At 35.4% G+C, this 12358-nt stretch overlaps 1 protein-coding gene across 2 annotated transcripts in view; it reads right to left on the bottom strand.

The window, feature by feature from the left end:
- The window catches only part of FSTL5 (follistatin like 5), a 195226-nt gene that overhangs the window by 87287 nt on the left and 95581 nt on the right, over nt 1-12358 (bottom strand). For both annotated transcript variants that reach the window (XM_053460009.1, XM_053460017.1), the window contains exon 5: nt 3905-4101. In XM_053460009.1, coding sequence (XP_053315984.1) covers nt 3905-4101 — 197 coding nt within the window. The remainder of the gene's footprint in view (nt 1-3904; nt 4102-12358) is intronic.

The following is a 12358-nucleotide window of genomic DNA, read 5'->3' as shown; positions in this document are numbered from 1 at the left end:
GTACTGTCCACACCAAATCAGTTGATGATGATAAAAAAACTCAGTCCTTGGTCTTGTCTGAGATTCAGGATAGTTTTATTCTTATCCCACGTATGTTTAAATTCCCTCACTGTATTAGTCCCTACCACTTCTGGTCAAAGGGTATTCCATTTACTTACCACCCCCTTGGCAAAGTAGAACTTCCTTACGTTTTATCTAAACCTCTGATCATCTAGTTTTAGATGTTTTAGGAACTCCTGTTCTAACATTTGTCCTTCTTTAGAAATAAACGTTCCTCCGGTACTTCAGAGGATGAATGATAATCACCATAAGATAGATAAATATCAATGTGCCAGTAGAAAATGCTATATGAAAGAATACATAGTTGTACATTATCTATATCAGGCATTGTGCATCTCTGTTGATGTGTTGACATATTCAGGCAGAATGGCAGACTAAAGTTCGAGGAGCCTATACATAAAGTATGGTTAGAAAGACAGTGATTGAGTAGTGATTCCTTTTTTCATATTAAGTCTACTAAATTATATGTTGTTTTTTCAAGGATAAATACGGCTTTTTTGATACTCTGTTAGATGTAAGGTCCAACTTTTAATATGAAAAATTGAACAAATTAACATATATTAATGCCCAAATCCCCAATTCCTTCTGAAATAACACATACAAAAAATGACAGAGCTGCATAGCACAGCACTAATTATAGTGATCAGTTAAAAGTGGGGGGTTTTTTTTTACTTAGTATTTTTTTGTGCGCACTGCTAGGTGTGAGGCAGTCCCATGAATAGAAATTATACTGTCAAAAAATTAGGCTTTATTATGATAGTAATTTGAACAATTTTCTAACTACCTTTTATTGCATTTACGTAAAACAATCCTACATTGATTAGCATATAAACTTTTTATATTTGACAGGGTATTGACATGTCACAGGGTTGTTTTTTTTTAATAATGTGGGCTGATTTTTCATGTTTAACTGAACAAATTACACATTCATAGTCCTTTGGTATCCACACTCCCTTCCAACTTATGATGCTGTTTACACCACAGTCCCTCTCCATGTCTGAAGCCACAATCAACAGAGGAGTGTCTGACATACTTTCAACCTCTCACCTTACTACTTGTCTACTTGGACCTATGCCCTCAAATCTCCTGCCTTTTCTTGCCAGTCTTAAAAGGGGTGGGCCGAAGAGCTGAGGCACGGCCATTGGGCGGCGGGGTGCGTGCACTCCGGCCCCTTTAACTTCATGAATGCCGACCTCCACTCGCTGCCCTCACCGGACACCAGAGAGTCAGAAGCAGTGGTAAGTCGGGGGGGGGGGTAAATGGGGGGCATAAGGCTTTTCTGGAGGCAGAGTGTCCCATGATATGGCTTTTAACCTTTATGCCACTCTGCCTCTAGAAATGCCTTTTAACGTCCTATATGCCACTTTACCTTGCATAGATATTCTTAAACAATGGATAGTGTTGTGTACAATTGGGGAGGGACTGTCAGATCATGTTGTATGCAAGGAGGAGAGGGGCTGCCAGTTCATGTTGTGTGAGGGGTTGTCTGATCATTTTGGGTTCAGTGAGGAAAGAGGCGGTCAATAGTGTTGTGTTCAAAGACAAGATGAGTCTGACACATGGTGTTTTGTGCATGAGGCAGAGGGCTACCAAAACAGGTTCTGTTCAGTATGTGGGATGGAGGAATGGTTGTTGGATGTTGTTTCTCGTAAAGTGGGGAAGGTATGCTAGTGTTATGGTTCAGTAAGGATAAACAAAATAGAGAGAGAAGGAAATAGACTAAAATAATAGAAAGAAGAAAGAGAGAGGGACAAAGAAGGTGATATATATATATAGGACATTATTTTGTATGAATAAAATTTACAATAAATGAAAATCACGGTTTCACATGCATACACATTGAACAAAGCTACTGCCAATTAGAAAGAAATACCCACAATATATTCATTAACTTGTCCATGGTGGTACTCACTGCAATAATGGTCACAAATCCAAAAAACCTATAAAACCCAGGGTGTTTTACTAGAACCATTTTTCAGGGAGTCACTTAATCACCAATCCCTTCTTAAGTCTGTGGTGACATTTTTTAAGGGGGGGTTGTATACACATTGCACAGTGGCTTTACATTTCTTGTACAGAATATGTTTAACTGCGTAAAAATGTTTGTATTCAGCAACATCCTCTGAATACAGTTATGCCACACATGTATTGGCTTGGCATGTTTTGTGGAAGATATAGGGGCAGAACTGGAATATGCACGTTTGGGTTTTCAGTTTTGTTTTTCAATTTTCAGAAATTGGTTTTCTGGGCCCCTAATTCAAATTAGCCCCCATAAAAGTATGTTTATGAATGTTTAGAAATAAAAGACAACCCAAGGTTAAAAAAAATAATATACTGGGCTTTGGTCGCGAGCAGCGTCGCTCCTACTAGCTGCAGGAGAACAGGAAGCTAGCACAGTCCTCACATAACTCTGCCTCCCCCCTCCTTCCTCTGGGGGCGGGGCCAGAGAAGTTGCTCGCACAGCCGGGCCCCAGCAGAAGTGTGCGAGCGGGAGATCTGCAGTTCAGGTAAGGGGGTGGGGGAGGGTTTTTGTGATTAATGTGTGAAGTATGTGTGATTAATGGAATGAATGAGTATTTAAATGTTTGTGAATGATTGTGTGTGTGATAGCATGGATGTGTAAGGGGGGTGGGGGTGGTAGCATGGCATAGGGAGACTGTAATCACACTACTATCATCCCCAGGTTCCAGCATGTACTGGCTGCCTTGGCTTGATAGGAGTGTGATTGCTGTTAGCAGTTATATATATATATATATATATATATATATATATATATATATATATATATATATATATATATATATATATACCTCCAGAAATGCCACTCAGCCCCATGATATGCATTTTAACCCCCTATATGCCACTCAGCCCCATGGTATAAGGCATATCATGGGGCAGATGGGCATATAGGGGGTTAAAAGGCATATCATGGGGCACAGTGGCATATAGGAGGGTAGAAGACATTTCTGGAGGCAGAGTGGCATATAGAGGGTTAATAGGCACATCAAGGGGCAGAGTGGCAAATAGGGGGGGTATAAGGCATTTCTGGGGCAGAGTGGCAAGCCTGGGGGCAGATGTGCATAACTGGGGGGGGCAGGTTGGCAAATAAAAGGAAATAAAAAATATATATTTTTCTCAATCATAGCTTTTATTAAATATGAAAAAATAGTTTACATTAATTAATATTTACTAGTAAAACGTTTTTCCTATAGGGTAGTCTTATAGTCAGGCTTTTTGTTTTTTTCCTAAATTAATATTTTGATTTTGAGGGGTCGTCTTATAATCAGGATCGTCTTATAATCGAGCAAATACGGTATGTTTTTTACATATTGGTAATTTTTTAGCAACTTATTAGTTATGCAAGTACTTCCTTTTATAATTTTGTTGTGTGTATTTTAGAGTTCTAACTAGATTTTTGGCGATTACTCCATCCACGGCACAAATGACACCTTAATGGTGTCAAAAGGAGCAAAATTGCTCTTATTGGGTTTAACGGTAAAGTAGTATCACTGATTCATCTCTGTGACTGGCAATCCAACCATGTTCAAATTAGATGGTATTCCCTGAAATTGAAGTAAGTGCACTAAAATCAAAAAGAAAATTGTACATTCTGTACACCCAAAGTCAGTTCTTGAAATTAAAAACTCTACACTTGCATTTCCTCTCTCTGTCCTCTTTTCTGCTTAAAACATAATAAAAATCGACATAGATGAAACATAACTACAAATATGAAACAGAACATATAGATTGATGACAAGTTTAGATTTGGTTTCAGAGACACTTTATGCATTTTCCACATTTTATATTAATTAAAACAAAAATACCATGTTTAAGCCACAAATACCTGAGAGAGTTCATTACTATCCACCAGTCCATTGTTATCAGCATCAAAATACTTAAACATTTGATCCACCACCTGCTTCTTTACTGCCTTATGGTCCATATTATTTTGTTCACTTTCTTTTCCTGCATTCTTCTGGTTCTCTAGATTCAGTAATGTATTCTTCATCTTGTCATATTCTGTAGATTTGCATTTGTCACCTAAAACAAAAAATAGATACCTTATTTATACTAAATTAGATTCATTTATACTTCTATAGACTCGTCACAGTAAAAATATATATCTTTATTTTAAAATGCATATTGGTAAAACAATATTTCTGGAGCATTAAGCAACAGGAGAGTTTGTGTAATTATATTTCCATTAGCATGTGTAGAAAAAAAAGATTTTTGAAAGCAGATTCAAACAACTTAATAACTATTATTAGCATGCAATTGAGCATGTAGTGTATGGCATATTGAAGCACAATTCTGTCTGTTTAGATTCAATTAGCATATACGAGGTAATAATGGCATGCTTAATTTCTAATGGATTTTCCTTCTCCAGCACCTGCCAAACACCATTTTTCAGAATAGAAAAGCAGATAATGTAAATTTTACATTTGACATTATCTGAAATGAAATGCATTGTGTTTTCCATCCAAAGGCATTTAAAGAGGCAGACATGACTTTATTGCTCATGGGTCAGTGAAGATACAATTGAGCTTTGATACAAAAAAAAACTATTATGGTTTATCCATAGTAGGGTTGGGTTTAAGACATATTATTGTTACTAAAACTGAAACGCTATAAGATGACGATGGAGCTCCACAAAATAAATCAAACATGAGTAATGAGATCATCTTATATTGTAGTAACAGCTAATGTTATAGGTTCCCCTTTAAGATCAATCTAAGCTGTAGTGCTTACCATTTCCTTCTGGAGGTAAGGTCTCCAGAGCTGTACAGTACCATAGGTGAGTATGTCAATAATATGTGATTATGTAAATGATCCACAAAAGCAGTAAGATTTAAGGTTCTAATGTTTTCTCTTCCCCACCTCACCTCAAAAAGTATGAGAAAAATAGTTATGAAATAAACAACAATGAATAAAATTGCATGACAATGTTTGTCCTTTAGATTCGGAGAAACAACCTTTAAATTGAGTCTTAGCAGACCCTTCTTCAAAATGTTCTTCCGGTTCTAGAAATGATATTGTGATTTAACATAAGATTTGTACTTTCTCTGAACAAACATTCTTAGCTGATATTACTCTATGTGAGATCCTATTCTGCCCTTTCCTTTTGGATATTGTTCTGTCACTTGAAGTGAACTAAAGCTCAAAAGCTTCCTTTGGATATATATACTTCCTTTAACATTTCTTTAAAAAATCTGTAAATGTGTCCTTAATGTAAAGGCCAGCCCTGGACATGTCAAACTTTCTTGTTACCTAGAATATAGGCAACAAATGTACCAATTACTACAAAATGCATCAGTTCACAGGTCATGCAGAACAAATGTGAATGAATCATATCAGCATCACATGTCATATCGAGTACATTATTATGCTGAACAGAATAGAATGAGGGCATAATGTTTGCCTGTTCTCACTGGTAAATACACATTCTGACACACAAATAAGTATTTTTGTTGAAATTTCTGTACCTAAGAATAACATTAAATAACTACTGTGGACAATTTGTTGAGGAGCAATCAAGTAAAAACATTAAATAGCACAGTGATTAGAACATCTGGAAGATATGTATAATATACGTACACTTATATCATAAATGATTTGTAGTGTACAGATATGGCCATTCAGCCTCATCATCTCGGAACCACAGGCTATTCTGCATGATGTGACATTGTTATATTTGAATTTCCACTTATTAAATAGCATAACAATGCAGTACAATTACACATATTTTTTAAGCAAATGTATTAAATCAAATCAATATTTTCCAAATTACTCAAGCTCTCCTGAATAAATTACATTTGCCTAGAATTTACCAAAGTTATACAAATAAAACTTTCAAAGATGCTTTATTTATCTTTATACCTAGTTCTAATCTTTTTTAGTAATTTGTATAATGCAGATGAAATAAAACAATTATCATTTTAACAGGTGCTATAAATCTCAGTAAAGTGTTGCCCATTCATTCATGTTAAACAGATTCTAAATTAGGTTTGACTTCAAGCTAATTAGGTATCTTATCATTTTCAGCCAGACTACAAACAATTTAGACCCAGTGTGTAGCACCATCCATCACTGTACAACACATCCTCTTTTGTTTCTGATCATTTTTAACCGAGAAATACATTGTCCACATTGTGGCTTAATTTTAATGAGCAGCCTTCATCTATTTTAAGTTTTTAATAATCTAGCCATTAAGAATTTCTGTTGAGTTCTTGTCACTTATTGTTAATGCTAGCTAATCAGGTAAAAAATGTGAGTTTGTTTATTAAAAGCTACTTTTCAATTACTGTTCTCCAACACAGGTCAGGAAAGTACACATAATATTAAGCAAAAAGCATATATTTATGCAAAGTTTGTGAGTTTTAAAAACCATTTACAAAGTGCTGACTGTGTGAAAATGGCACAATTATCCATTAGGATGAATGTCAAGAAACACAATACTACTGAATTTATATAGTAATCATGCTGAACTAATAATTAGATAGATAGACAGACAGACCTATTATTTTTCTACCAGGGATAGCAACTTCTACTGAAAGTGGTATACAAGGTTGTATGAGAATTAAATCCTAGTAGTTCAGTAATTTAGCATGGTAATTTAGCCCGGTTCAACCCCTCTACATATCCTTTCTGATTTTGATTCATAAAAGGCAAAAAAAAAAAACAAATAAGCTATTTTGGGACTTCAAAGTGTCAATTATACCAAACGGGTGTTCATCAGTTTAATATGTAGGTTGGGACACAATCACTAACTGAAACAGAAACAGCTGTGCAGTTGGAATAAAACTGTGTGAGGAACAGTCAAGCTCACTAATAAGGCAAGGTTGCTGAAAGATATACACCATGGTAAGACTGAGCACAAGGCAGTTATATTTCAAAGGCAAAATAGCTGCCCACAGAAGTTTCAAGTTTTCCAAATGTTCTGTTCAGGCTCTTTTGAAGAACTACTAAGAAATGGGGAATATTGAAGACTGTAGATGCAGAGCAGAAGATGAAAGACACACCATGCTTATTTCAGATTATGTCCAACAGTACCTTCAGCTCAGCATTGGCAGAAACAGTGGGACCCTGGTACTCCTATCTAATGTTTGGAGTCTGGTCGGATGTGGTCTTCATGGAACACTTGGAACTAGGGTGCAGAAAAATGGCTGCAGGTTCTCTGGACTGATGAGTCAAAATGTTTTTGGCTGTATCAGAAAGCAGATTGTTTGTCGAAAGGCTGGATAGTGGTACAAGAATGAGTGTTTGCAGGCAACAGTGAAACGTGGTGGGGTTTCCTTGTAAGTTTTGGACTGCATTCCTGCAAATACAGTTGGGGGATTTGGTCAGAATTAAGGGTCTCCTCAATTCTGAGAAGTACAGGCAGTTAGATATAAATCATGCAGCACCATCAGGGCGGCATTTGATTGGCCCCATATGTATTCTGCAGCAACCCCAAACATATAGCCAAAGTCATTAAGAACCATCATCAGCGTATAAAAGAACAATAAGTCATGGAAGTAATTGTATGGCTCCCACAGAGCTCTGATCTCAACATCTCCCATGGATGTCTGGAGTAACCTGAAGAGAGGGAAGCAACTGAGGCTTCCTAAACACAGAGAGGAACTATGGTTTTGAACAACTTACCTGCTGAGTTCCTTAAAAAACTGTGTGCACGTGTACTTAGAATTAATGCTTCTTTGAAGGTAAAGGGTGGTGATTAAATATTGATATATAACAGACTAACATGTAAAGACCTGCAGTCCTCACTTCCCTCAAGTCAGTGTTTCATGATTCCACAATAAGAAAGAGACTGCTAAAATGGCATCCATGGGAGAGTTGCAGGGGGGAAGCTATTTCTGACCAAAAAGAACATAGGCTTGCCAAAACCCCCCAAAAGAACACCTTGTTGACTTTTTGGAATAATATTCTGTGGACTGATGAGTCAAAAGCGGAACTTTTTGGAAGAAATGGTACCTGTTATATATAGTGTAAAGTTAACACAGCATTGCAGAATAACACCAACAGTCAAACAGGACCTTGAACTATAAATTCTGTTCTCTACCAAAAAGAGTTGCAGTTGGGTTATGCAGCAGGACATGTATGCTCTATAACACGCCTGACAACCCCCTACCCCGATCACTTGTGATTACTCCCAAGAGAAACCACAAGGACCATCAGTGAATGGCATTGCCGCCACTCACAAGATGGCGGCGCCAACTGTCAAATGTCAGAGTTCACAGAGGATCTATCCAGACCAGGTACTTCATTCAACCATGCAGGTCAACGGAGGCCAGCTCACTAATCATAATGTGATTAGTAAAATAATAATAATAATAATAATAATAATAACTATATAAATAATTATAAAAATAATCCCCCACTGTCACAAAAAAGTAAATATATATATATATATATTATATATATAACATGAATGTGAGGGATGAAGGAAAGGTTAGAGTCAAGGATGACCCCAAGGCATCGGGCCTGGTTGGTAGGAGAGATAGTCGTGTTGTTAATATATGTTTATATATATTAACAACACGACTACTCAGGTAATGTTACTGAACACATATTGAGGTGTTGTTTTACAGGGACATATACCAGGATTGGTAACTTCATACCTGAATTAAAATGCGTGTGGAAAAAACACACACAAGAAAATACTATGGTAAACTGTAACAAAAGCTGGCGGTAAAATGTGTGCATGGAAAAAGTTAAAATACCAGCATTTGAAATTCCCAAAAATATATGGTTTGATGGGGTAAACTGAATTGGCCGGGTAGAAAGATACCCCAAATAGGATATGTCAAAATTCCAATTTGAAAAATGCACACCTCCCAAATGCGGCCTTTTAGTCCCCGAACAACCCAACAAACACATGCATTTGGGGTATCACTGTGCCCAGGAGATGTTGCTAAACACATATTGGGGTGTTGTTTGAAAAGAGCGGTAAATGCACACCTGAAGTACAATGTGTGTGAAAAAAATACTAAAAAAATTACTACCATAAAGTTTGACAAAGGCTAATGGTAGAATGAGTGCATGGAAAGGGTTAAGACGCCAGCATTTGAAATACCCTGGGGTGTCTAGTTTTTAAAAATATATGGTTTGATAGGGTAATATGCATTTGCCGGCTTCAAACATGTCCCAAATACCACATGAGGCAGAATGACCAGATTTTAACATAAAATCACCATATTTTACGATTTTTATTTCGTATTTTTTAATTTGATGATATGATAAAAATAATGGTATCTAAAGAAAGCCCTGCTTGTCCTGAAAAAAAAATATATATAATGTGTGTGGATGTACAAAATGAAAAAAAAGTGAAGAAAATTATAGGTAAACAGCAACACTGAAAAATGTTAAAAGAGCCTTTGTCCCAAAGTGTACTACAAAAAAGTCTTGTCTTTAAGGGGTTAAATGATAATTTAAACGCTGCATTTTGTGTTTACTCATGTTGTCTGAAACATTTAAATGTTTGTATTACCAGGCTTTTGATACTCTGACCTGTCTTTAACTTGGGGCAAAAGAGGCAGCTGGCCGGGTTCCTAAGATGAATCTTGAGATCATTCCGTAACCTCAGTTTTATAGAAGCATTTACCCTGCACGCTTGCAGACAAGTTGTATGTAACACCTGTTAGTTCACTGGATGTTATAGTGCAACGCACACGTCCATCACTCCAAAGGGAGAGATTACAGCCTTTGGAGATTTTAGCATGTGTCACTGCAACACCTCCCTGATATATATACACCGCTCCAGTGCAAATTGAGTTATTATTCTTGTTTTTAAAACGTTACATCACCAATGGAAAGTCCAATGGAAAGTCAGACAATTGTGATAATAATACATATTAATAATATAAAGATGGTTGACCATGAAGTTGCAAGTAACGCACCTTTTCAATCCGACTTCAGCTAGGATCAAGGATCATTTCTAAGTGGGCTGTTATACTTGTGAATCATTCTACAATTTATAAGGATCAAGGCTACATATCTATCTAAATCAATAAGTATACTATTATGTTTAGTCCAAAGGAGCCCATTGTGCAGTGTATCAGGAGATTGTAAATACAAATATACATATTTAACAGCCATCAGTAAAATACACAGCTGGATTTCATTTTGTAAAATTGTATCAAAATGTCCAAAAACGACGCAGCTTGATTTTCTTCAGTATGCATTTATTACATGCCCTCAATGAGAAAAATGTTCTGTTTGTACTGTAAAGAATACATTTACAAAAATTGGTGCTATCATGTTTACAGTACTTTTGACATTTACTTTAGCAGAGCAGTTGATTGCTAATAAAATTTGCCTTGGTTTTATTTTCCAGAAAACGGTAATCAAATTACTGATCGTATAGACATGAAAAAGTGGCAAAGCATGATATCGAATATGTCTTAAACAACATAACCTTGGGTTACATTTCTCTTCAAATTATCTTCAACAACAGATAATTAATCCTAAAGATCATGCTTAATTACAGCATTTCAGTCTTTATCAAGTAACAGAAGATTAATGCAGTCTTGCTGTCAAGTCAATTTCATGAAAACTTACCATGTTCTGTTCAGTTTTCTCCAGACGTTGGCATTCTAAACTATTTAAAGCACACACACTGTATATTTTAGATATGTAACTCACAGAGCTATTGTTTAAAGAAAACCTTTGTTTTATATGTATAGAAAGGTATTGAGTAAAACGGAACTTGATTTTTATGCTGTTAAAATATAGAAAATACAAAAATAAGAAAATACAAAATAAGAAATAAGTATGCCACACGAAAGCAAATGTAATCAAGTGTTTTGTAAAAACTTCAATCCAAAATGTTACAAAGTAATGAAAAATATAAGGTAATCTTACTTTAAATATATATTTTAAATGCATGTAAATAGTTAAAAAAGGAAACTAAAATACGTATGTTGTTTCAGCTAAACCAATTAAAATGCCACACTATTTCTTAAAAGGACTTATATGGCAAAATGAAGACAAACATTTTATTTCAGATGTAACATTATAATTATGGTATTTTGTAATGTGTGTTTTCAATTTGAACTCATCCTGTACAAAGTCAGTCATTACCTTAAAAATAAAGAACATTATTTTCCATTAATCAAAATGTGACCCTGTTTTAACAATAACTGAGAATCTCAAAAATTGAGCACAGCGATCTTGATATGAAACTGCTAAAAGGTCAAATAATCACATATTGAAATAGAAACAAGCAATATAAACCATTTTCAAGTTTTGTAGGAGTATATATTGTTCAGGAATATTAGAACCCATAAAGTTGCTATTATTTGTATCATTCTTGGTTTTGAAATTCATAGTTTTTCTTCAAGTAACAAGTTACATTACAGATGAAACAAATAACAATAAAAAAATCAATGACCAGTCACATGAAAAATAAAACTGTCTTCTCTGTCACTCCAGGCTTCTTTATGATCATAATTTACACACTGCTGTGTCTACAAACCTTTGGCATCTTACTATATTATATAGTAGGGTTTTTGTCATAAGCTTGTACACAAATAGCTCTCACATTTTCTTGATCAGTTACACTTTGTTTAGTAGTTGTAATATTTGATACCTAATGTATTTATATTTTAATGTTATCTTATAATTGATATTTATAATTTGTATTATAGCGTGTGCATATATATATAAACAAAAAAATCCCTTCTCACCTTCTAGGTGGTATGTGTCTTTCTCAACCTTGGGTCCTCTACTAGAGGCTTGGGAGTTTGAGGGTTCTGGACAGTATCTTAGCTGTTCCTAGCACTGCACTCTTCTGGACAGAGTGTTCTGATGTTGTTACTGGAATCTGTTGGAGCCACTCTACCTGCTTGGGAGTCACTGCCCCGAGTGCCCTATGACCTATGACCTTCCCTGTTTCTACTCAGGCCTCAACCAGCACAAAATCTGAATAAATCACTGGGTTTTTATTAAATTTGTTTTACTATTATTTTTTTAATTCTCTGCAGTTGTAATATCATTATGTTTCCTTGTTTTACTTTTCTCAAAATAACCTCTGTAAACATATAGTAGGGGAGCATATTTTTCTGTTCTTGCCTCAGGTGCAAAAGGAGCTAGCTACAGCATACTTATTTATTAAAAATAAGTGTATTCTATGTTAACAAATTGTATTTACGAACACATCAGACTGCACAAATATTCCATTGTTTACTATGAATGTAGTTATCATGGGCAGGATAAATGTTTTTGCATTCATTTCATCACTGCTAGTTATACAGACAAGCAAACATGAATTCCATATTGGTTGGCTATTTCATTCATTAAC

This window comes from Spea bombifrons, chromosome 1 (genome assembly GCF_027358695.1).
Source record: "Spea bombifrons isolate aSpeBom1 chromosome 1, aSpeBom1.2.pri, whole genome shotgun sequence".
NCBI lineage: Eukaryota > Metazoa > Chordata > Amphibia > Anura > Pelobatidae > Spea > Spea bombifrons.
The sequence above is the reverse complement of the archived record's forward strand: the minus strand, read 5'-3'. Positions and strand labels throughout refer to the sequence as shown.